This window comes from Lissotriton vulgaris, chromosome 3_1, assembly GCF_964263255.1.
Source record: "Lissotriton vulgaris chromosome 3_1, aLisVul1.2, whole genome shotgun sequence".
Taxonomy (NCBI): domain Eukaryota; kingdom Metazoa; phylum Chordata; class Amphibia; order Caudata; family Salamandridae; genus Lissotriton; species Lissotriton vulgaris.
Window position 1 is genome coordinate 90,705,981 of NC_141689.1, and position 27,481 is coordinate 90,733,461.

Consider the following 27,481-nt stretch of genomic DNA (forward strand, 5'->3'; position numbering starts at 1 on the left):
CCTTCATGAGAAATACGAAAATAGTGAGATGAACTGAGCTCCACACCATGAGGGCTGCAAGACAGCTCGACTCCGTCACCCACCCCGCCCAAAATAACGACAAACCCTATGCAAATATTAAAAATATAGACAACACACCAGCAAAGAAACAGGGTAAAACATTTTATTAAATAACTATTTACATAACTATTTTATACTTTTTATTGCCCGATCCGGCTAGCTCAATCGATCGAGCATGAAACTCATGCACTCTGATAGCAAGCGTTGCTACTGATGCTGTGCAGACCAAAACTGGTTTTCAGTTTGTACATTTTTCTAGATGTTTCCATCCAAGGTTGGTTGACTTTGTAGAACGATGGCTTCAGATTTTCAACATACGGTGTGGTGGCGCGGACTGGGAGGGGGCGCTTCGCTCCTGCCCCCTCCCCAAGTAAGATTTTCATACGTGAAAGTACGTTAATGGTTTTGGTCCCTGAGTTGCTTCAATGTCACTGCCATTCTCAAATGGCATAAGTTCTGGATGTTGGGTGCCATAGTTCAGAGTTCTGAGCAGTGCTTGTAACACTGTCTGAAGCTTATTTCCACCTACTGCAGCTTCACTATTCTCAAAGTAAGTGAGTGTCGTTTGTGGACCTGACTGCATTTGAAAACAATGTGATATGTTACGAGCAGACATGGCAGCCGCTCCCCACCAGAAGCCTGCGGGAGTCGGAGGCCCCCAAGACTTTTGTAGAATCTTCACGGCTGAGGGGACGCTTTTCGAGAATGGAGCCCAAGCCCTAGCAGGCAAGCGTCCGAGTACCAAGGTGTCCCAGGGCCATTTTAGTGGACCAGGCCCAAAACCGAAGAGCCGTCCGCCATTTTAAGAGTCATGTGGCAGCCGCCTATCGCTGCACTGCAAGAGTGGGAGCAACTCAACAACATGGTGAGCGAGACGCTGTAGCCGCAAGAGCGGGCGCAACTCAGCTGGATGGCCGCCACCTGGGGAGGCCCGTTCACGCCGCCTCCCCCACGCCCCCCCCCCCCGGGCCGCCCCACGCCAATTTTCGGAGCAGCATTGTAGGATACCAAAACCAGTGCGGCAGTTTACTGGACATCACCTGGGTGCCATCAACATCTCAGCGCGTTCTGCTGCCTTGGGACTATTCGCACAACAGACCGCTACTGACGAGGCCTCCCCCCGCACCACCCGGGACGCCCCACGCCAATTTTCGGAGCAGCATTGTAGGATCCCAAAACCAGTGCGGCACCCAGGCGACATCACCTGGGTGCCGTCCAGAACTCTGCACGTTGTGCTGCCTTGGGACTATTCGCACAAAAGACAGCTTCGGACCATTGCTGCTTTTTTGGGTGAAAAATGTTTAAATGTTTTTACAGTTTTTGTTCCGTTCATTATATTTAAAAGTTAATAAAGTTTTATAATCTTACTTTGTTGGAGTGTTATATATTTTTTTTTAAACGGGTGAATGGGGCCTTGAATCGAGTTATTGTCATGTGTGGGCTTTGCAAGTGTGCTGCTGCAGGATCGGACATTTCAAACTCAAATGCACGTTCTTTTTCTTACCTTTCCGAAGCATGGAGCGCAATAGCAGGCAGAGAAAGGGTGATGCACGTGTTGAACACTACCTGACCTGGCAAGCTGCTGGCAGTGCCCCCCCGCCCGCTCCTGAAAGAGGGCACACACACACCGCCGCCCCGAGTACTTCACAAATCTTTAAAAGACCATGCGCTTGTTCATGAGGCTTAAATGGTTTATCACCTCTTCTAGAACCCCTGCATCGACCCTCTGACGTTTCCTGGAAAAATTACCACGTAACACAATACCAAGCCCTGTCAGCTGAAACCCCCGAGGAATCGTGGGGCATATTATCAAGGGGGTTTATCTCCGCTTTTTTGGCTTTAAAAGCCATGAAAGCGGAGATAAAATTATCTCCCTATTACCAAGCTGTCGCTAACACCAGTTAGTGACAGCTAAAAGGAGATAGCGACCATCTTGGGCCCCGCTTTGCATGTCAGTGATACTTATCACTAATGACATGCAAAGTGGGCGTGCCAAGATGTTAGCGACTGGAAACAGTCCCTAACATCGCTATCTCCTATTACCAACTTTTGGAGATATTCGCGCTAAGCGCGAATATCTCCAAAAGCTAACACCTGCCCTGAGCAGTTCTTAGCCATGTTATCCAATGGGAGGTGGATAACATGGCTAAGAGCATTTGCTCGATAATACATGAATATCGCTGACTTTTCTGCGATAATAGCAAGGTTTATCTGCGATAAAAATCACCGATGTGCGGCGATAATTTTTGTCTCTAAACAAGTTAGAGACAAAAATTATCGCTAGTTGTTCGTAATATGCCCCCGGGTTTTTGCTTGCAGAAATCGGGAGGCGGGAGACTAGCACTGAAATCAGTAGTCTCACGCCTGAATCGGGAGGGTTGGCATGTCTGAATTCTCTACAGCTGGGGCCATAAACTACATCCGCAGGGGTAGGTGATAGCCTGGGACCAGCCTGGCATCTAAAATGGCTGCCGTGCACGACAAAATTGTGGCATTGGAAAAAAGGCAAGATGGCGCAGCCGCTGGAAGAGATGTATCAACATATATGAGCCCCCTTTCATTAAATTCCCCCTTCGTTTTTCACCTCTTCTTCTCTCTCGATCCTACCGAGAGATAAGATGGCGGCCGCTCCGGACTGTCACGCAGCAAAAAAAAAAAAAGCTCACGCACAGCCGCTGGAAGAGATGTATCAACATATATGAGCCTCCTCAGCCACCCTCAGGAAACATAGGGGATTAGGATACGTCTCCCGCACCCCCTTATACCTAGTAATTTAATTAACGAAGCACAAAATGGCGAATTCCCGTTTCGCTACCAGTTTGCGGCCCAGTTCGCGGCCCGTGAAGCGCTTCTACCGTGAAAAATCATTTTTTTTTTTATTTTCCCCACGGGACCCTTTAATAACCCCAACAACATTCCTAGGGGGTCAAGAGGGGTATACCTTGCCCCCTTTCATTAAATTCCCCCTTCGTTTTTCACCTCTTCTTCTCTCTCGATCCTACCGAGAGAGAAGATGGCGGCCGCTCCGGACTGTTTAGAATGTTGACAGACACCGGAGAGCCAATCAGCTTTCTGCACGCAAAGTTCCGTTTCGCGAAAAGTAAGCGAACCGGAGCGCAGCCTGGAGCGCTGTTACAGATATATATCTTGTTTTGAACGTTAATTTCTCAAAAACTACTGGAGCACATATATTGAGACCTAGCAAAGGCACATCGGGCTAACAGTCCCTACAATTTTGCCAAGTTTCGTGCAAATCCATTCAGCCGTTCGAGCTAAAAGTGAGTCCAACCGCCCTATGGAAATTAACATGGGAAAAACGCGTTTTGGGACCCCCCTTTTTTCTCGGCCCCCCCTTGATGAAACCCCCCCAAATTTTCAAGGGCTGCTCAGAAACAAAATGTGCCATTTTCCTGAAAATTTCAGCCGATTCCGTCCACAAACGCCAAAGTTATTAGACATAGAATTTTCAAAAATCCCATAGGGAATAAATCCTAACTATATATACCTACTGGCGATAGCCAGTAGGTAATATATATATATATATATATATATATATATATACATATATATATATATATATATATATATATACATATATATATTCACTGAAAAAAACACTGGTTTCAGGGGTGTTCACTCATACAAAACCATTGAAATTCCCCTGTTATAGTTAGTTGTACTTACTATAACTCACGCGCCCGCAATCCACTGCTGATGATGTCACATATTACATCATTCATGACATGGTCAGTGACATCACTGATGACATCACTAGTGAGTCGCAAAAGTCCAAACAATAAATAAGGATGCCTTTAATTCTGTATTTATTTTGCTACATTTGCTGCGTTTCAAAGACAGAGGTCAAATGTCAGGCTATGTCTTCCATCAAACGGCTGCCAATTTTTTTAACATGGGGATTTCGTGGGTTGTAAGTGATTACTGATTAAATTACTTTAAAAATCTGCCTGCGTCATGTCCCTCAAAGCTAGTTATGTCATACAAAAAATTGGTTTGTGGTTCAAAAAGGTTTGGGAAGCAGTGTTCCAGATACAAGGGAAAAGTGTATAGTGGGAGACAGACCTTAAGGTTTTTTAGAGGGTTTGGGTGCTGTTTGAGTTACGTATAGGAGGACAAAGGATTTTTGAGAAAATCTAACTGCTTGTTTGTGAACTGTTTCTGATATCCAATCCTTCATTCGGATACACAATGTCGTTTCAGAAAATGTAACAAACAACATGTAAAGATGAGCTGCTTTGTGCTCTACTCATTCATAGCAGCTCAAATTTCACCCATTTACTGGTCATATACAACTCTACTCGAATGTCTCCTCTGCTTCACACGTGTAACGAATCAAACACTTCATTCACATAATCCAGCATCTATCCGAAGCTCAACCCAACCAAGACAGAATTCCGGTTATATTCTAAAAACAACAAGCAAGAAACTGAACAAACCTGGCTCAAAGCCATGAACCTTGAGGGTTTTGAACCCCAACTTTCACAGAATGCCACGATACTTGGATTCACCCTGGACACCAGCCTCAAGCTCAAGGAAAGCATCACCAAAAAAACACAAAAACCAATGACCAAATTTCTTAAAACCTGGGACTAGCTCTCTCGTCTAGGAAAAGTAAAACTGTTTCTTCTAGAAAAAGACTTTAGAACTCCTGATAACATCACATCTGGATGGAGGTAATTCTCGAATCAATGGGCTCTGAAACGTCACACTGCCACCCTATATCATACACACCGCAGCACGTCTCATTCAGACAGAGCCTGAAGAAATATGATCACATCATTCTGATCATAGTGGAACCCTATTGGGTCCCCTTGCACACCATCTTCAAAACCAGATGCATCATTTACAAAGCTTTCATGACCAGGACCTCTGCTTCTCCAGCAGACAAGTTTACCACCAGATTCCACAAAATTCCACAACAGGGTGGAGTGGGCATTTGGTGCTATATTCTTAGCGCAAAATGCACCCTTACATACAACAATGGATGTGAGGATGCATTTTGCCTAATACAATAGCGCGTCCAAATACCACTTGGTTCCCTTGCATACTCTGCAGTGATTAATACTTTTAATCAGGGCAGGTTATGTAAGGAGCGCTGAGTGGTATACATTGGTTTCTAAACTTTAGTCTGCTGTCTAATGAGTGCCAGGCTGTGGGTTTGCTGAGAATTTTTAATTCTGCCGGGGGAATCAGAGGAATTTTGACTGGTTACTCTTATAAGCCAGAATTACTGATAAATTCAAATTCCACCACTTTGCTGACGTAATTAGAAATCATGCGGTGGTTTCTAAAGTTTAGAAACTACTTCATAGCACTTGCCGTCCTTGCTAACTCTGCAGTAATTAAAACTTGTTATCACAGCAGAATGTTTTGCAGTTCTTTCTAAACATGAGAAACCACTGCATAATTTTAATACCACCAGCAGAGCAGCAGAATTTTAATTTATCAGTAATTCTGTGTTACAAAAGTAATAGGAATTTACCAAAATGTCTCCAATTCTACCGGCGAAAAGGAAAATTGTACATAGGCTTAGATCTCGGCACACCCGTATCCAGGCCGTCATTAGACTGCAGGGTGTGAAAAATAAAAAAACAAGGCAGGAGACCATTTCCATCCATGCACACAAGATCTAGAACAACATTCCCGTATCCATTAGGACTGCCCAAACTCTGCTCCAATTTATGAAAGAAATGAAGACGCTCCTCTTAAAGAACACTACATCATCATTCATTTACATGCCCACAACTCGGCTTCCTCTCCTTCTACTTGCCAACTTTAATCTTGCCTTTGACTATGTACAGTGCTCCACTGGTTTTTGGCTACTTTCATGCTATAGAATTTCCAAATACATACACATAAACTATTTAAGATAATATAGCATTACATAACTTTACTTTTGGCAATGGCATCAGCACCATGGTCCAAAATGTGGCAGCTGAATATCCCATCATGACAGACCCTGCAGGAGTTTTGACGCCAAGAATCAATGCTGAGTACTCACTGTACCATTAGCAAGAATTTTATGGATGCTATCTGATTTTATGAAGGCTGGTAGTTGATCGGAGAAATCCTATTATTATTTTCCTGACTGCTATAATTGGTTAAACTTTGATCGTTGAACCCTATGAAGGTTGATTTCGGCAGAGGCCATCAATTCCATTATTTGTATAGATATTGCAGTTCACGCCCTGATGAAGTCTTTGGCTATTACCAATAGACGAAACACGTGTTGGCTCAATCTGTGGCTATCTGTTGTGTTGATGAAGAACTGAAGCACAATCCGATGTATAGAAGACTCAGAATAAAGAACAAAGACGAACACCTATGAAAACTACTGCGTGGATTAATTATTGCTGAAAATTACATGGCCATGGCTCAGGAAATTGACTTTGCTTCCACTATATTTATTAAGATATGGTGCAATTCGTCTCTCGCCCGTGCACTGGTGCACATGTTTCCCAAGGCATTCGCCCTTGTGCCCTGGTGCATGCGTCGTGGTCAGGGTTGTGTCTGTGCAGAAAGGGATACCTTCCTGTACAATAAACAATCCTTAGAGGCTTAGTTGTAGTTGCATGTGTGCTTCAGAATGCAAAGAGGACGTAATGAGGAGAAATAAAGCAGCCTGTCGTATGCAAACCATTTTGGGTCAAACCCAGGTTTTCTGACCGCAGTAAATCTGCGTTTGCATCAAAAATAAATGGGTGGATCCACAGGAACTCCCAGGCTCCACCCATGTAACGCATCCCTAGAACAAGGGAATGCAAGCGATGTACTGCCTTGCATTAGTAAAGGAGAGAAATGAAATGCAAAGCCATGCAATACACTTCAAGATGGGAATGGCTTTGGAAACCTAACACTTTGCGCCAAAATAGTGGCACAACCACAACACAGAACGTTAGTAAATCCACGCCGTAAGATTTTTCCAATCTCATTAACAATTAGTTGTTAATTTTTAATTTCTGATGAGCGAGTGCTACCAAAGACAGTTAGGAATTAATAAAATTAAAAATACAAACTAACTTACAGAAGACAGTCAGCATTCTGGCTTGTGCCACTCCAGTTCCAATAGGATTCTTGACTTCACAGTGGTATTGCCCATAGTCGGAACGAGCCACACTCTGGAAGGTCACAACCTGCTCGGTGCTGAAGGCCTCCCCAACCTCATCCTTGTACCACTTGTAGCTGGTGATGCCTGGGTTGCTGCTGTTTGTGGTACACGCCATCGAGGCGCTATCCCCTTCTTTAATGTTGACTGTGTTTGGATTGATAACAACTTCTGTGCCCTTTGGTGCATCTGAGGATGAGAAAACCATGACAAAATAGTATTAACAATCTTGAGCCTACTAGCACCAAGAAGCCTTACTTTTGGCATCACCCACACTCTACAAATATTAAGTAAATAAATATATAAATAATGTTGGCTAAAATACCCCACAATTACATTCTGGTGAAACTCCTTACGCCATCAACGTCAATTTACCAAAATGGCAGAGATAGCAGAATTAAGATGATGCACCCGTGCACCCCTGATGACATCACAGCGTTGGCTTCTTGTTCCATCGTTAGCCCCTCACAAGTCTCCTATTTACCACTACAGAGCTAGGGAAGAGAAAAGTGAGGAACTACAAATAGTAAACCTGGTTCGATGAAGTTGGCAGTTTCAGATTCTAATATATAAACTTATAATGTCAATGTGTGTCTGCTAAATACAAGACCGAGACCCCATGGGGTCCCAACTGCCTTCACTGTAGTATATACACGTAAATCTTTATCATCATCATCCAGTCTTTATTTCGGTCACTTGGACCCTTAAAGATACACATCAGAAATTTAAAACATCGCAGAGTACATGATTGAAATAGAAAAACATAAAAACATTCCATTTATCAATGTTCATAAAAAGTACAAATGCAAAGTGAGAGACGGACTGCTAAAAACCAGAAAAAATACTGTTGGCATACTTAAAATTTGTTTGCAATCTATTCAGGTTTATAAATATCAATACAGTAGACTTTTTAAAGTGTCGGTGTCGGCTCGGTATGCATAAGGAATACTAGTGCAAGAATGAGAATCAAACTGTAAAAGACAAAATAAAGACAGAAATAGCATGCTTGGTAAAATTAGTTGCAATCCATTCAAATTTAAAAGTCAATACAGTACATTTTTAAAGTGCCGGTGCCAGCTCATTGACAGGGTTCACCATGTAGCGAGAGCGCTTATGCCATATCGCAGTCAAAAATGTGGCTACCGCAAACACAATTGGAGGTGATAGGTCCGTCTTAAGTATTCTAAGGGCTGGGATACATTGCCTGCAGCCTAAATTGTTAAGAAGGGGGACAAGCCAATACTTTCTGGGTTTATGGTACGCATTACAGAAAAACAGGACATGTCTGTCGTCTTCGGAGTGATGTGGGCATGCAGGGCATTGCTTGTTACAGGAGGGCTGAGACCAGGCACTTGTGAATGCTCTTAGAGGGAGGGTGCCGTACCTCAACTGCAAGTATAGCTTCCTGGTTAGGGCGGGGCAGATTCCATCAAAGATTGGTTCCAAGTGGTAGGCATTTTTGAATTGAGTAAATGAGTACGTTAGAGACCCCATCCGTTCATTACCTAGCAATTTGTTTAATTTAAAAGAATAATAAACCTTTGTTACGTCTTAGCGAGAGATCTTACTGCAAGCATTTTCTGTCTCTGACCATAATTCAGGTTTTCCCATACTTGCGAAAGACTTTTTTATGTAGTTTAGCCAGGGGATTTTCACAGGATGTAATAAACTTAAAATCTCCGCTAGTTCGAGCCTATAGCTCATAAACTCTGGGGTGGACCACAGTCGACGCCAGAATGTCAGTGGTTTTAAACCCAGTTCTTCGCCGATAGATTTGAGGACCAAGTTTAGTCTGAGGGGTAACAGCGTGGTTCTTGGGGGCAGGGCTACCATTTGTCTAATGAACCTGTTTTCCGTAATCACTAGATTTTGGGCAGCTGTGTGCCCCCACAGTTCCCCTCCATATGTGACTGCCCCCCTCACTTGCATTTTATAAATTTCGAGCAGAAGCGCAAGGGGTTTAGAAGTGGACCTCTTTGTTAGCCTGCAGATGCCCCCCGTTAACTGGACCTTTATAAATTTCGAGCAGAGGCGCAAGGGGTTTAGAAGTCGACCTCTTTGTTAGCCTGCAGATGCCCCCCGTTAACTGGACCTTTATAAATTTCGAGCAGAGGCGCAAGGGGTTTAGAAGTCGACCTCTTTGTTAGCCTGCAGATGCCCCCCGTTAACTGGACCTTTATGTGAAAACTTCTTTCTGTTTGAAGATACATTCTACCAACAGTTAAAAGGCGTAGCAATGGGCGCTGTGTACGCCCCTGACATAGCCAATATATATGTAACTGCCTTCGAAAACAAGATTGTTCTTAACGCTTCTAATCCTTTCTCAAGTAACATCATTCCTTGGCTAAGATAGGCTGGCGTAGTGTTAACTATTCCGCTTAAGGCACGCAGCGCAGCTGATTAATAGCGCAGCCTTCCTTACCTTTAGGCAGCAGCCCCCCTGCTCTGGTCCACCACGGCTCCCATGCCGATTGAGTGGAGGGCGGCTCATCTACCGCGGCTCCTGGTGCCGGTCTGGTGGTGAGAGCGGGCGCCATATTGGGAGGAGTCCGAGAGCACAGGGACCTGAGGCAGCGGTCCAGCTGCTCAAGGCTCCTTCCCATAAAACGATAGGGATTCACTTCCCCTTCGTGGATTCCGGGTTGGTGGCAGCATCCCGGCGCCATTTGAAAGAGAAGCGCACAAGGGCATACTTCGAGACTCTCATGCTCATAATCTGCATTTGTGTTTGTTTGCACGATTTTTAAAATGTTACTTCATCAACTGTGATCAAAACGGTCATTTTAATTCTGGATTCTCTTACAGGCTGGCGTAGTGTTAACTATTCCGCTTAAGGCACGCAGCGCAGCTGATTAATAGCGCAGCCTTCCTTACCTTTAGACAGCAGCCCCTCTGCTCTGGTCCACCGCGGCTCCCATGCCGATTGAGTGGAGGGCGGCTCATCTACCGCGGCTCCTGGTGCCGGTCTGGTGGTGAGAGCGGGCGCCATATTGGGAGGAGTCCGAGAGCACAGGTACCTGAGGCAGCGGTCCAGCTGCTCAAGGCTCCTTCACATAAAACGTGATGTGTTGGAGGGAGCGCAGCGGACGAGCGCCGTGGGCGCGACGGAGGCGTGCCGGAGTCGCGCTAGAGTCAAGCTCGTCTGCGCTCGTCCGCGAGCGTCCGGGACTAGGGGCTAAGGACTCTGCTGGCTCCTATACATACACATCCGCTGATTTACAAGCGCTACGCCCAACTAGAATGATGTGTCCCCCCGTTCCTCACAACACGGCTAAACGAATTGCTCATCTAGGTATAAGCAACTCTGCCATTCCTACAGCCGACCCCGCTCCTAAGTATGCGATGCTCACTACCACACCTAGCACTACCTGCACATTTAGGTGCATATACTTAAATACTCGTTCCATGATTAAACATCAGACTGACATCTTCCTGTTATTAACGGACATACAGTTTGGAAAGAAAGGGGACCCCTACTTACTAGTGGTTTGCTAATCGTAGGGAATACATAGACATGGGTTGAGAAGAAAAATAGCAAACCATTGATAATATTAATGCCCTTCTTGCACCCTCATTATATATATTGTTTACATAGGCAATAATAATTCACTTAGGCAGCAATATATGAAAAATATATGATTATTTTATTTTTCTTGTTATTTATTTACTTTTTATATCTTTTTTCCATTTTGGACAAAACGATTCTATATTTCTTGTATATATACACCTATATTGATTTGATTCATAGAAAAACACTAGTAATTCATAACAATAGTAATAAATAACATACAGTGCTCAATGTGGACAAAAAAACAAGACAATATACATCTAAATATAAACAAGTGCTGTACGATATGTTCGGTCGATGCAAAATTTATGAAGGCAAATGCGGTAGAATAGAACACAGCGCGTTTCGGCCTGAGGCCTTCATCAGGTGACCGTCATTCGTTTTTTACAGAGACAGGTGTACAACAAATTCCTATACAGACAAGGATAAAAACACATAAAGTACATACATCAATATTTTGAAATAATTGATATGCATTTGCTGTCTAAACATACATTACAGGGTTGAATGAAAGAGGGGGGGGTCTTGTTGTGATAATCTATTATCTCTATAAGGGTCGCATACTTTACTATAGAAGTTTATTTTAAATGATTTCATGATACATTTTCAATATGTGTGCAAGGTAGACTGGCACTCATGACCCTATATCATATATTATCCCAACAGCTATCATACAATATATGCAACGATATATAAAAAACAACAGTTACATAACACTGACAATGGGGGTCTCTTTTTATCGCCCTTCTTACTTATATGTTCTAACCGGTGTATTCAATGTTTCTAATAGACTTAGTTGCAAAGAAATCTATGGAGAAGAGAAAAAGGACTAAGAAGATATATGTCCCAGGTGATAGAATACAGAAGTGGGTGCCAGATATTAGTGTTATTTTAAATAGAAGGATCATGAAAATAAAACTAAACAAAAGATTATTGATAAATAGTGAGCTCAAAGGTGAGAAGTAAATCGATATATAACTGTCAATATATCTATCCCTTTAGTGTGACAAAACTCCTGCTGAAATCTCTCTAATATTAAAAACTATCGAATCTACTCTACAGATTAATCACAGTGAGTAAAAAAGTAGTTGTCATTTAGGTCTTGAGCATCTATTTCTTCTCTCTCTCTTTTAGCGTACATTCCAACTAAGGGGTCATGTATCCATTTACTTCTTTCACCTTTTACTCTTTCTCTGTACCAATAACAGACAGAGCCTGTACACACATTACTATATGTTGGTACCTCATTTCACACCCTTCTCACCTTTGAGCTCACTATTTATCAATAATCTTTTGTTTAGTTTTATTTTCATGATCCTTCTATTTAAAATAACACTAATATCTGGCACCCACTTCTGTATTCTATCACCTGGGACATATATCTTCTTAGTCCTTTTTCTCTTCTCCATAGATTTCTTTGCAACTAAGTCTATTAGAAACATTGAATACACCGGTTAGAACATATAAGTAAGAAGGGCGATAAAAAGAGACCCTCATTGTCAGTGTTATGTAACTGTTGTTTTTTATATATCGTTGCATATATTGTATGATAGCTGTTGGGATAATATATGATATAGGGTCATGAGTGCCAGTCTACCTTGCACACATATTGAAAATGTATCATGAAATCATTTAAAATAAACTTCTACAATAAAGTATGCGACCTTTATAGAGATAATAGATTATCACAACAAGACCCTCTCCTCTTTCATTCAACCCTGTAATGTATGTTTAGACAGCAAATGCATATCAATTATTTCAAAATATTGATGTATGTACTTTATGTGTTTTTATCCTTGTCTGTATAGGAATTTGTTGTACACCTGTCTCTGTAAAAAACGAATGACGGTCACCTGATGAAGGCCTCAGGCCGAAACGCGTTGTGTTCTATTCTACCGCATTTGCCTTCATAAATTTTCCATCGACCGAACATATCGTACAGCACTTGTTTATATTTAGATGTATATTGTCTTGTTTTTTTGTCCACATTGAGCACTGTATGTTATTTATTACTATTGTTATGAATTACTAGTGTTTTTCTATGAATCAAATCAATATAGGTGTATATATACAAGAAATATAGAATCGTTTTGTCCAAAATGGAAAAAAGATATAAAAAGTAAATAAATAACAAGAAAAATAAAATAATCATATATTTTTCATATATTGCTGCCTAAGTGAATTATTATTGCCTATGTAAACAATATATATAATGAGGGTGCAAGAAGGGCATTAATATTATCAATGGTTTGCTATTTTTCTTCTCAACCCACATTAACGGACATACAACCTGATCTGTTACTATTGACCGAAACCTGGCTCACCCTGGATTCTCTGCCGGACATTTTAGCTGCCCTACCAGCAGAATATTATATTCTGTCAGTAATTCGTCCAGGAGGGAAAGCTGGGGGAGGAGTAGCCATTATTGCTAATAAAAAACACCAACTTAGACAATTGTCATCTCTGCCTCTGCTCAACACAGAAAATGTAGTCGCTAAAGTAGACACCCCCAATGGAACACTTGTACTGGTGCTATTGTACCGCCCACCTCAAACTATGGCCACATTTCCTTCTACCCTAGCTGAGTCACTGGCCCCTCTGGTCACCAACCATTCTAAACTTCTTTTGGTCGGGGACTTAAATTTTTGGTTTGACAATATAACGCTAGACCCCCAAGCCGCAGAGATGAAAGAACTTCTCGATGATCTCAACCTGACACAATTTATCCACACTGAGACTCATCAGAAAGGTCATAGCCTCAACCAAATCTGGTCTTCGAACTTACCAATTTCCTCAATAGATATAAAACCTTGCTGCTGGTCTGACCACCACAGTATAAGTTTTTCTTTCCAGTTAGACAAGACCATCCAATTCAAGCTACAAACCTGTAAGACCATTAGGAAATGGACTTCCATGGATATGTCTGCGTTCTTAACCTTTTTAAACACTTCCCTTCCCTCAGAGAGTAATAACGTGGAGGAGGCTGACCTCCGGTTTAAAGAATGGCTTATGGCTGCGATCAACATCTACGCTCCACCCACACGCCTCTGCAGTTCTAGGAGCGTGGACGCACATAAATGGTTCACTCCTGAGCTTAAAAAATTAAAACTGGAAGTGAGGCAACAGGAAAGGGCATGGCGCTCCCAGTACTGCCCTCTAGCCAGGGCTACTTACTGCCTAGCAAGAAAGGCATACCAAAAATTACTACACAACCATAAGACCGCCTATTTTTCATTCAACATTTTAAATTCTACTAATAAGTCGAAAGAAATCTTCAGGATAGTGAACGACCTATGTAACGATGATAGAACTTCCCCCAGGTTGTCCCTACACAAGCACTATGTAACTCCCCGAATGATTTCTTTAGTGAAAAGATTTTATTGATCAAACAGCACATTTCCACACTCCCAACCTGTGCCCCTGTGGACGATATCTTTTTTAACCCCCTAACCTTACATTCTTTTGCCCTTATTGATTTGAAAGTCTTTTCAGAGTTACTAGCCAGAGTCAAATCAGGCTCCCCTATGGATGTCTGTCCCCCTCAAATCATGAAGGAAATCGGTCGTGCCATTCCTAATAGCATGATGTCCCTGCTTAGCAACTCTCTTACCTCAGGGACAGTCCCCAGTAGCTTTAAGCAGGCCCTACTGATACCCCTTACGAAGAAACCTGGTATTGATCCATCGGACCTCACGAATTATCGGCCCATATCCCTGCTGCCCTTTTTGTCCAAAATGTTGGAGGCTCATGTTACCAACTGCCTCTCAAACTTTGTGGAGGAATCGGGCTATTTGCAACCTAACCAAGCAGGATTTCGGCCTGGTCATTCTACTGAGGCAGTAATACTGGCCGTCCAGAACACCCTGAGGTCCAACGCTGACAAAAACCTCCACCAGGCCCTAGTGCTCCTTGATCTGTCTGCGGCATTCGACACGGTTGACTATTCCATTCTGGTCAACCGTGTCGAACAGGCAGGCCTCAGAGACTCGGCCTTGACTTGGCTAAAATCGTTCATATTTGAACGCACTCAGTCTGTCTGCCTAGGATCCTTCTCAGCTCCCAAAATCAACTCCTTCTGTGGGGTCCCTCAAGGTTCTTCCTTGTCCCCCTTATTATTTAATTTGTATATGCGGCCCCTCCTTTTTGCTTTAAGAAAACACAATGTCACTGTATATAATTATGCAGATGACTTGCAGTTAGTCTTCACACTCAACTCCCCAAATGCTGTGGAGGATTTTCAAGCAACCATGACCCTAATTCAGAGCTGGATGTCTCTAAATCATCTTAAATTAAACCCGGGGAAAACCGAGCTGATTCTGCCCGGCAAGAGCGAAATCAGTTGGAGTCCTAGTTTCTGGCCTACGGACATGGGCCTCCCCCCTAAGAAATCACAAACAGTAAAGAGTTTGGGGGTAACCATCAACGAGGACCTCACCTTAAAATCCCAGATCGGTACTGTGGTCTCTTCTGGTTTTTTCAATTGAGAAAAATCAGGAAAATCGCACACCTTCTCACCCACACTGCCCTAATCCAGGTGGTCATGGCCCTAATCCTTTCTCACATTGATTTCTCTAACAGCCTCTATCTAGGCTTACCCACAGGCCAATTTAGAAGACTGCAGTACCTACAGAACCAAGCCGCCAGACTGATCTGCAATATCCCCAAATGGGTTTCGATCAAATCTGGCTTGGAGACCTTGCATTGGCTTCCTGTGGCTCAAAGAGCCGAATTTAAAGCCGGCTGTATCATCTTTAAGGCATTGCAAGGTAAGGGTCCCTCCTTCATTAAACAGCTGATTGGCAGATACGTCCCTTCACGCAGCTTGAGATCAGCCCACAAAGACCTACTTGAAGTACCTCGCTTTAAGAAGAAACGACAGGGAGGCAGCAGTTTTCATTTTTTAGCAGCAACCCTATGGAACTCTTTGCCGCCAGCTCTTAGACAGTGCAGGGATCTCCTTGCCTTTAGAAAGGCATTCAAGACGCACTTATTCACACAGGCATATCTGAAATAGAGACTTTCGTTTGATTCACCCTTGTTATGTTTTTTTATCTCTTTCCAGCGCCAAGAAGCCTCTGGGCGTATGCGCGCTTAATAAATAATAAATAACATAACATAACAAGAAGTTTTTCTCATCTGGCGCTGAACAAAGGATCAACTAGAGGCCTTCGGTAGATCATTTTCTACGAGTTGGACACTCAGAAAGAGAAATGCTGTGGTGGGTGTGAGAAAGTGAGTTTCTGTTGCAGTACCCCCCGCCCCCACTTTTTGCCTGATACCTGATGCACTTTTTCTTGGTGTGCCCTGGGTCCCTGCCAATCAGGTACCCAGGGCCTGTGTTCCTTCCCTAAAAATTGTACTAAAGCCTAGACCCAATTGGTATCTCTGGCCACATGTCAGCCCCTAGTAAATGGTACCCTAGGTACCCAGGCTATTGTGACCAGAGACGACCCCTAAGGGCTGCAGCACTTATTGTGTCATCCTTAGGGGCCCTGTACCCTGACACACACACGTACTGCCTTTGCAGGCTGAGTGTCCTGGTGCAGTCGACATGGCACACATCCCTGTGTGCCATGCCCACAGACCCACTGCCCTGGCATACATCAGCCACCCCTCTAGCTGGGTGCCCTATGCCAGTGGTGTAGGCACAGGTGCATGAGCCCTGTGCCCCTACAGTACCCTGGGCCATTCCTGGGCACTGTACGTGCAGTGACGCTATTAAGAGTATATGGTGCTGGGAGGTTGTCATTCCTAACTCCACAGAACCATAATGGCTACACTGAAGGCTGACAAGTTTGATATCAAACTTCTCAGCACATTAAACCACCACTGATGCCAGTGTGGAATTTAATTTAAAATGCACTACAGAGGGCATCTTAGAGATGCCCCCTGAATCCTAACCTACAATCCACGTCTTGTCTGAGAGGCTGCCTAGGCTGCCACACAGCAGACATGTTGCTGGACCCCTGGGTGGAGAACCCCCTCTCTCCTGGGCCTGCAACAATGAACAACAACGGACGAGGTGCCAAGCCTCCTCCCCCAGGATGGGCCGGGGAAGCTTCAAAGGCATTCCACCTTTGTGAGCTTCTCCAGACCACTTGCTGTACTCAGCAACTGGCCCCCACCAGTTCTGACCCCCACTCTGGCGGGAAGACTGGCGGGAAACCCTACGTCAGAAAGAGGGGTGTGCCAGCTTGTGCCAAATCCACCCCTCAAGTGGGAGAGGCGAAGTGATGCACGACTCCGGGCTCTGGCCATCTTGAAGATGGGGAGCCCTGCCCAATCCTAGCTACGCTTCTGCCCCCCTCCCACAGGAGAGGAGCAGGCTAGGGGGTGTACCCACCCAGGACAGGGACCCATTGGTCCCTGTCCTTGCCCTACCTGTAACGCCCCTAAATGTAGTATTTAGGGGCACCCTGTACCTTCATCCTGAGATCCAGATTCTGAAACAAGAAAGAAGAACAAGGAACAAGAAGACCTGCCATGCAGCTGCTAAAAAGAGGAAGACACCAACTGATTTGGCCTCAGCCCTACCGGTCTGTCGACCCTAGAACCTGCTCCTGCTAAACCCCGGCGTTTCCAGTGTTCAGCAACCTCAAAAACCCCGGAGGACCTGACTGCCTTGTGACTCTGACTACCTGGGTCTCCCACGAGCAGTGGTACTGCTCAAAGCAAGTAACAAGCCCTGGCATCAGCCCGGAACCGCGAACCCTGCACCCTCTGCACCAGCCAAGCCTGGCCTGTGCTGGAGTGAATCAAGACCCTGAGGATGTCCCACCGGTGATTCTAACCTGGAATCCAGTACCCAAGGACCCTCCTCGACAACCCCGACGCGCCTGCAGCCTCAGGACAAGGGATCCCTCCAACTGCGACCAGCAGGGGGTAAGATTTACCGACCTCAAAAGACACCCCTGCACCCGGCGCCCCATGGCCCCCTGTGCCCAATTCCTGGGTGCCTACCTATCCTCCATGATACTAACTTACTCCTGAAGATCCTCCGTCCCTGAACCTGCAGCCTTTGTTCCCTTTTCAAGATCTCCTTTGAATAACATTGAGTGCCTGACGGCTCAAAAGCACCCTGCTCCCAGCCGCCCGAGTACCTCTGGCAGTGCAACCTTTGTCCTTATCTACTTTCCCACTTGCACTGAGCAAGTGACCATGAGCCCAGCTCCCACAGCCGTGTGGCCTGCTAGCTAGCAGCCACCAACCGAAGGCCCCCTGCCTCGCATTGGATAACATTGGGCCTAACTACCTCTGCACCCGGCAGCCCCTGTGCCGCTGAGGGTGTACCAACTGTACCTACCTGACCGTGGGGGACCCCTGAGTCAATGCCCAGAACCTTAACTTCACCAGTCGAATACTCACCTGAAAACCGATAACTCACTTTCCTTCCATGGGATAACATTGACTGGTTTGACTCGAAAAATCTTCTAAGTGTGAAATTTTGAAACTTTAAAATATTCATTTAAAATCAGCCGAATAACGAACTCACCTGTGATCAGGAGAAAAGCCAGTACTGTACCGTTTAGCCCAGTACTGAACCAGAAAAGTAATCCTAACCGTTTTTACTAGTAACCGGAATTTTCTTCCATAGGAAACCATTGACTATTTTTCTGTGAAATTTCGTGTCCATTTTTGCAAATTAGAAATATTCTTTAAAATCGTACCAACTACTAAAACTTAATTACTTACCTGTCTTAGGTAGAGACCCCAGTGCTGAACCTAGGAGTCTAGTACTGGATTACAAAAGTAATGAGAATCTACTTTACCTGTGACTTAAATTTCCTTCCATAGGATAACATTACTAGTTTTTCACTGAAAAGTTTCTGTCAACTTTGAAAATACCTTTATATTCTTTAAAAATCACTGCAATAACAAAAACATTTTTACTAAACTGTTTCAGCTTGGATCCCAGGACTGAATCTATGATCCAGTCCTGGAGTTACAAAAGTAATCTATAAAGTAATCAACTGCATTTATGAAGCAAAACCCATTGAGCTCAATGTGAAATTGTGTTTAGAATTGTGTTGCCTATTGCAACTACTGTAACTATTGTGCTTACTAAGTTTATTGCCTTCCTGCAAAGTAACTACCTGAAGTCACTCATACTGAGAAAAGTATATTTTGATACCTTTTGGTTCTAAAAATAAAACAACTATATCTTTTGATATAAAACCAATTGGCCTGGAGTTCAGCTCTTGAGTGTGTGAAACCTTTTGCTGACTTGAGTGTGTACAACAAATGCTTTACACTGTCCTCTGGTAGTGTCTTTCTGCTCAACCAAGCTACCACTTTAGAGAGTAAGGTCAGATCTGACTTTAACCTCTGTTATACCTCTGGAGATTGTGGACTATATACACACTGTACCTTGTTTTGGTCCAGTAATTTAGAGCCACTTTCTTACATTGGTTGATCAGCGGTGGGATACAAACTTGCATTTGTTGGACTACTTGGTTACCATCTGATCACACGATAGAACTCATAAATTGACAAATTGCCTTTAGAATTCTGAAATAGTTTTTTCCAAAATACTAAAAGTCTTGTAGGGCCTTGCTTAAGTCCCACTAGAATTTTAGAAAAATAAAAGTCACTATATTCAGGGTAGAGGTTTAGGACTGTCAGGTAAGAATGTCTCAACAGAACCCAGCTATAAGTGAAGATAACACCATGGACCTGGTGGTTGAGGAACTCGACCTCACACCTTACTTATACTTGAATTTCAAGGACTTGAGGTCCTTATGCAAACTTAAGATTATACCATTAGGCCTTCATCCAACCAAACTAGGGCTCCAGGAGCTCCTGGCTGAGTTTGCTAAAGGCCACCCCTCTGAACGTGGTGAAGACCAGTCAGAAGGGGAAGAGGTGTCTGAGGAGGAGGATATTCCCCCCTTCCCCCAAATCATCTTAAGGGAGGAAAGGGCCCCCATACCCTTGAACTCCAGAATCAGCATCTGGGAACCTAGGGACCACGTAGGTGGACCAGGTACCAGAGAGTTCACTGGGGGAGCCCCCAGTGAAGAGGACAGCTTTCTAGCAAAGCTGGCCAAAAGAGTGGATCTAGAGTCCAGACTCCTGGCTCTAGAGAAAGAAAGGGAAGAGATGGGTTTAGCACCCATCAATGGTGGCAGCAATAATAAAAATAAGGATAGGGAAGAACTTTCTGACCCTAAAATCCCCAAAGGTATTGTCCCTAAATTTGAGGAAGGTGATGAAATCACTACGTGGTTTACAGCCTTTGAGAGGGCTTGTGAAACAAGAAGAGTAAATAAACCCCTCGGGGGGGGGCACTCCTGTGGGAAGGGTTCTCTGGTAACTGCAGAGACAGGCTTCTGACCCTCTCTGGGCCAGATGCAGGGTCCTATGCTCTCATGAAGAGCACTATGATTGAGGGATTTGGACTCACCACTGAGGAGTACAGAATTAGATTCAGGGGGGCTCACAAAACCCAGAACCATTCCTGGATTGATTTTGTAGACTACTCAGTAAAGACACTGGATGGCTGGTTAACTGGAAGCAAAGTGCATGACCTTAATGGAATTTATAACATGCTTATGAAGCCACACATCTTAAGTAACTGCATTGATGAAAAGTTGCATCAGTATCTAGTAGACCTGGGTCCACTTTCTCCCCAAGAATTGGAAAAGAAGGCAGACCACTGGATCAAAACAAGGGTACTAGGATGTCCTCTGGGGTGACCAAAAGAAAGGGGTCACAAAGCCCCCCTAGAGGAAAGATAGTGAACCCCTTAAGGAGAAAAGTAAGGAGTCCCAGGTAGCCCCCAAAAACCTATCCAGGAGGTTGGGTCCAAAGACACCTCACAAGCCAAACCAGGGTACCAAGGTAAGAATTGGGATCCCAACAGAATATGGTGTCACAACTGTCAGAAAACAGTTGTGACACCAGACCCTAGCTGTCCTAAGAACAAGGTCCCTACTACAACTCCAGGGATGACTAGTGTAGTCCCAGGGGTTGCCAGTGTAGCATGGGAGGATAGGTCCTCAGAGGAGGAAGTACTCCTAGCCTTCAACTGGAGAATGGGTAAGAGGGCGAGCTGGAGATCCCAGAGGGGAGTGGACACTACCACCATCTACTGGTGAATGGAGTCCCAGTCACTGCCCTGAGAGATACTTGTGCCAGTCACACTGTGGTACATCACAGGTTGGTACTGCCACACCAGTATGTCCCAGGAGAAACAAGAAGAGTAAGGGCTGTCCCAGGGGAGTCACTGTTAGGCCTGTGGCTGTAGTGCCCCTAGTCATAGCTGGGTCCCTTAGATGGAGAAAGGTGGTAGGCAGTGTTGGACTTGGCCCTCTTTCCCCTGAATTTTTTCGCTTTTTTTGGAAATCAACATGTCATTTGAGGAATGCGAAATACAAATGTTAAATGTGATGCAATAATGTACGCACCTGTAATTCCCTCCTTGTAAGAATGCACCTTGGTCAAATGCTACTTTTAAAATGGATGCCATGGCTGTGTGTTGTGCAACCTGACTGAGGTGGGATACCAGTCTAGTTGTTGTTTCCCAGCAACCCCAGCTTTTTGAGGGAAACCTGTCAACCAGGGTGCTCTACTCTTCCCCCTGAGACAATCAGGACCAGTTTCCACAGATGCTTCTAGAAGCTTCTGGCACTGTCTGGTAGGTGGGGTGAGGGCCGTATAAAGAGGGGCGCTGTGCCACCATGTGCTCAGTCAAAGCGGGGACTTGATCGTGAGGGGACCTACTGCCAGGATGTACCGCCACATGGGCCTGTGTGCTGGCCCCTGAGCTCATCTGTACCCTTCACTGTCCACAGGGCCAGTGAGAGTACGCTGCTGGAGTACAGGCTGCTGTACCAAGAGGAGTGCCTTGTTACAGGGGATGATGGTTCCTGGGAGCTGTTGTCCTGTACTGATGATTACCCACTGACTGCGCATCTGGCCTAGCACTGCCTGCTCTCCTGCCCCAGCACCTGGTGAACGCTACATCGGCACCCTGCCTTCAACCTAGCACCCATTGGGACTATTTGCTTGATGACCAGAGGAGAGGAGCGCTAAACTGAACTGGTCTGTGCTTCCCTGTCTGCTACCTAGCGCTTGGTGAGGGTGGCGCTCTATATTGATTGCCCAGGAGGTGAGGAGCTGTCCCTTGCAGTGCTGCGAGAGCGCTATATTCCCCTAGCTTGAAGTGCCTATACTCCCTTCCTGAACTCCTGCCCCAGGAAATCGCTTTAGGGGTACTGCCCAGGAGAAGAGGTAGGAGACAGTGACTGCAGCGCTTTATTGTAATTCTGCCCGGCCTATGCCGCTTCCTAGAGCCCATCGTTAATTCCCCCAAGAAAAAGAAGCAGGATCTTTGCGGAAGTCCCGGGTCCCCGGAGGGGGCCCGGGTGAAGCCCGGCGAAGCGCTGCTGTGGGCGGGGCTCTCGTGGAGTGCAGAGAGCCCGGCATATTGCCGCACCTGCAGCCCGGAAAAGAAGAAGCCGTCCAGAGTCCAGGCAGCCCCTGCAGGAATCCTGGTGAGTGGGGCGGAGTTGGATGACTATCGGAGGCCACCGAGGCACCGGAAGGGCCCGCACTGAGTCTGTCTGCCCATCTGCATCGCAGAAGCGGGCAGCTGCAGTAAAGGGGCCTTTTGAGGAGCTGGGGGTGGAGGGGGCAACGGGGCACATTGTGGGTGCCCGCCCCCTACGCCAGTGTGACTTCACAGCTGCCCCAGCTAACAGTGGGCAGCTGCAATGTATTGGCTATTTTCCCTTCAGGAGTCCCAGAGTTGGGCTCCTAAGTTCCCAGTGCGCCTCAGAGCTGCGGACTCGCGCTGACTCTCGGGGGCATGACTGCCCCGCCGGACAGGAGGCAGTTGCCATTGTTGGGGACATTGGCAATTTGAGGGTCCCCAGAGAGGGGGGTGGGCTCCCCCAGCGCAGGATGAAGACCTGCTGTGGGCATGACGTGGGTGTATGCCTAATGTGATGCAGAAAGTGTGGTCTAGCTGCCCCATGTTCATGCGATAGTGGCAACTGCTAATGAGAGTTAGGCATGTTGTAATGTCGCACCTATGCTAATATGATTATGCCTGTACATTTCTAGGCCTAGTTGGATGCCTCCTGTTGTAGGTATATTTATGGCTATGCCTAATGCAAGTGGTTATATAGCCAATGGTTTCTTCCCCATAATGGTTACAGGATGTTTGGGGTTACCAGGAATGCACCATTATGCTAATGATAATGCTTTCACCCACAGGCTTACATTGTTTAAGTTCAGCCGACTTTTGAATCTATGCGTATGATTATGTTGACGCTAATGAAATGCTCACCCTGCTGACTAACTTATGCCTGATGTACTAGGTCCATGCCAGATTACGTTTCATGTCTAAGGAGATGCATCCTGATTCATGCGCTGAGTTCTAGTACTAATGACATGCCGTAATGTTCTATTCTATGCCTGCTGCAACCATGCATTTATGCCTGATGGGGGATATGCCCAGGGGGATGCCTAATGTATTTCCCCTAAGGTATTGATGCTAATAGGGTTTTTGATATGCCTTTTGCCCGGAGATGTTATATGCCTAGGGGGGGCTCATACCTTGATCTATGCTGGTGAGCATATGTCTCATGCTGATGCGACTATGCCCCCGATTATGCAGAATGTATTTTTAGGCTCAGGGTTATGCCTAATGTTTATATGCTTACTTATAACGTTGCCTATTGTTATGCCTAGTATGATGGTAGGCCTAAGGTTGCATTTTATGCCAACGCTGATATGTTTATGCAGTTTGCATTTTTACGCCTAACCTAATGTTTTCATCCCAGGTCTACGGCAAGGGTGAGTGAGGCCTGAGCCTAGAGTTGTACTTCTTTATGTTCCTGCCGGAAGCAATGTCAGGATGCTTCAGGTTCCTACCTTATGCCAGATGATAATGTTGTATGTCTATGGCGGTGTTGCTAAGGCTAGGCATGATGGACGGTACATTTATTCTCATTTGACTCATGATGTTTTCATTGCAGATGTTCCGGGCTAAAGCCCTATGTTAATGATAAGGTTTATTTTCCCCTAGGACTAAAGCTGATGGACTTTGCATTTATTCTTTACCCTATTCTGGGAATCTAGTGATGGTTCTGGCAGCGGTCCAATTGGCCCTGCCCTGTATATAATCTCCTGTAAATATTGACTTTGAGCCTGTTGGCGCAGTGCAGAGAATTCTGTGATTATCCTGTGTTATTTTTCACCTAAACTGGTGTGGTCTCTTTTTGTAGTGTGCCTTGTGTGTCGCTTGTGTGTGCTGCGTGGATGCTTTACACATTTCCTCTGGAGTTTGGCCCACCCGCTCTGCACAATGCTACCCCATTTCTAACAGTCAGTAAAGACCTCCCCCTTGATTGTCTCCTGGGGAATGACCACTTAGAGGTGGATCTGAGCCAAAGAGAGGCACTGGCCCAATGCCAGGCCTCACCCAAGAAACCTAGGGGGGCTCCACCTGCAGTCAGTGCAGCTGAGCCCCAAAAGAGAAAAAATGAACAGGATAGGAAAGGTGGCCACGGTTAGCCACGGTTCCAGAGGGCCAGTGGGATTCCATCCCATTGAGAGAAAACTCTGAACATGGCCTTGGTAAAACCCCCCTTAGCCAACACAAAGCCCTGACTAGTCAGGCAACTGTCCAGCCTGAGGTGGTGGCTCCTTAGCTGGCAGAACAAAGGGTAGAGGTAGGGTGTTCACTACCCAGTGTGGTGACCCCCTACCCTAAAACAACAGGCAGATAGACAGGACCCATAGAGACCTATAAAATAGCTCCTTTACTTGCCTGTCAGGAGCTAAAGGTGTGGTTCTGGGCACTGACAGCTGTCAGCAGCCTCTGCTGGGTGTTAGCCTTCATGGCAGCCCTATCCTTGGCATGGTGGCCTAACCCCCTGCCAAAAAGTAAGCTAGGCCCCTTGACCCTATTGGTCATGGGGGGTTGCTCAAACTGTGGGTAGCCTCTGTGGGTTAGCTGGGCCTTGCCCTGGCTAAATTAGACTTTACAGAGGTAGGCACCTCTTGACCCAAAATAAAAATATGGGACGAAGACACTAAGGAGCAAGGAGAGGAGCTTTGGTAATTAGGTCCTGAAAATGATAAGGTAGGCCAGCTCCCTAAAGGGACTGGCCTGGATAGAAAGATATAAGGCAGAGTAGGCCCTGCAACTTTCAAACCACTTCCCCAACTCTTTCTCGCCTGAAAGACTAGAGAGATGCTCCCAGCATTGGCTGAGTCTCCTGGCCTTTGGGCTGGGGGGGCTTGTGTGAGAAAGTGAGTTTCCGTTGCAGTACCCCCCACCCCCACGTTTTGCCTGATACCTGATGCACTTTTCCTTGGTGTGCCCTGGGTCCCTGCCAATCAGGTACCCAGGGCCCGTGTTCCTTCCCTAAAAACTGTACTAAAGCCTAAACTCAATTGGCATCTCTGGCCACATGTCAGCCCCTAGTAAATGGTACCCTAGGTACCCAGGGTATTGTGACCAGAGAAGACCCCTAAGGGCTGCAGCACTTAATGTGCCACCCTTAGGGGCCCTGTACCCTGACACACACACACTGCCTTTGCAGGCTGAATGTCCTGGTGCAGAACTAAACAAAGAGTCGACATGGCACACATCCCTGTGTGCCATTCCCACAAACTCACTGCCCTGGCATATATCAGCCCCCCCTCAAGCTGGGTGCCCTAGGCCAGTGATGTGGGCACAGGTGCATGAGCCCTGTGCCCCTACAGTACCCAGGGCCATTCCTGGGCACTGTAAGTGCAGTGATGCCATTAAGAGTATGTGGTGCTGGGAGGTTGTCATTACGAACTCCACAGCACCATAATGGCTACACTGAAGGCTGACAGGTTTGATATCAAACTTCTCGGCACATTAAACCCACACTGATGCCAGTGTGAGATTTAATGTAAAATGCACTACAGAGGGCATCTTAGAGATGCCTCCTGAATCCTAACCTACAATCCACGTCTTGTCTGAGAGGCTGCCACACAGCAAACATGTTGCTGGACCCCTGGGTGGAGAGCCACCACTCTCCTGGGCCTGCAACAATGCACATCCTGGGACGAGGTGCCAAGCCTCCTCCCCCAGGATGGGCAGGGGAAGCTTCAAAGGCATTCCGGCTTTGTGAGTTTCTCCAGACCACTTGCTGTACTCAGCAACTGGCCCCCACCAGTTCTGACCCCACTCTGGCGGGAAGACTGGCGGGAAACCCTATGTCAGAAAGGAGGGTGTGCCAGCCTGTGCCAACTCCACCCCTCAGGTGGGAGAGGTGAGGTGATGCACGACCCCGGGCTCCGGCCATCTTGAAGATAGGGAGCCCTGTCCAATCCCAGCAGGCTCCTGCCCCCCTCCCACAGGAGAGGAGCAGGCTAGGGGGTATATCCACCCCAGGACAGGGAGCCATTGGTTCCTGCCCTTGCCCTGTAACCCCCCTAAATTTAGTTTTTACGTGCACCCTGAACCTTCTTCCTGAGATCCAGATTCCGAAACAAGAAAGAAGAACAAGGAACAAGAAGACCTGCCATGTAGCTGCTAAAAAGAGGAAGACACCAACTGATTTGGCCCCAGCCCTACCGGCCTGTCGATCCTCGAACCTGCTCCTGCTAAACCCCGGCGTCTCCAGTGTTCAGCAACCTCAAAAACCCCGGAGGTCCTGACTGCCTTGTGACTCTGACTACCTGGGTCTCCCACGAGCAGTGGTACTGCTCAAAGTAAGTAAAAAGCCCTGGCATCAGCCCGGACCCGTGAACCCTGCACACTCTGCACCCGCCAAGCCTGACCTGTGCTGGAGTGAATCAAGACCCTGAGGACGTCACCCCCGGCAATTCTGACCTGGAATCAGGTGCCATTGGACTCTCCTAGACGACCCCGACGACGCCTGCAGCCTCAGGACAAGGGAACCCTCCAACCGTGACCAGCAGGAGGTAAGATTTCCCGACCTCAAAAGACACCCCTGCACCCTGCGCCCCACGGCCCCCTGTGCCCAATTCCTGGGTGCCTATCTATCCTCCAAGATCCCAACTTACCCCTCGAAGTGTTGGTCGCTCCTGAAGATACTCTGTCCCTGAGCCTGCAGCCTTTGTTCCATTTTCAAGATCTCCATTGAATAATATTGAGCGCCCGACGGCTCAAAAGCACCCTGCACCCAGCCGCCCGAGTGCCTCTGGGAGTGCAACCTTTGTCCTTATCTACTTCCCCATTTGCCCTGAGCAAGTGACCAGGAGCCCAGCTCCCACAGCCGTGTGACCTGCTAGACAGCAGCCACCAACCAAAGGCCCCCTGCCTCGCATTGGATAACACTGGGCCTAACTACCTCTGCACCCGGCTGCCCCTGTGCAGCTGAGGGTGTACCAACTGCACCTACCTGACCCTGGGGGACCCCTGAGTCTATGCCCAGAACCTTAACTTCACCATTCGAGTACTCACCTGAAAACCGATAACTCACTTTCCTACCATAGGATAACATTGACTGGTTTGACTCGAAAAATCTTCTAAGTGTGAAGTTTTGAAACTTTAAAATATTCATCTAAAATCAGCCAAATAGCGAATTCTGAAGTACTCACCTGTGATCAGGAGAGAATCCAGTACTGTACCTTTTAGCCCAGTACTGAACCGCAAAAGTAATCCTAACCGTGTTTACTAGTAACTTGAATTTTCTTCTATAGGAAACCATCGACTTTTTCTGTGACATTTCTTCTATTTTTGCAAACTACAAATATTCTTTAAAAATCGTGCCAACTAC

At 46.1% G+C, this 27,481-nt stretch overlaps 1 protein-coding gene across 1 annotated transcript in view; it reads right to left on the reverse strand.

Annotated features, from left to right (window-relative positions):
- SIGLEC1 (sialic acid binding Ig like lectin 1) overlaps window positions 1–27,481 on the reverse strand; it is a 315,685-nt gene that overhangs the window by 240,010 nt on the left and 48,194 nt on the right. Inside the window, 1 exon segment of the mRNA XM_086960128.1 lies at window positions 7,103–7,372. Coding sequence (XP_086816254.1) covers window positions 7,103–7,372 — 270 coding nt within the window.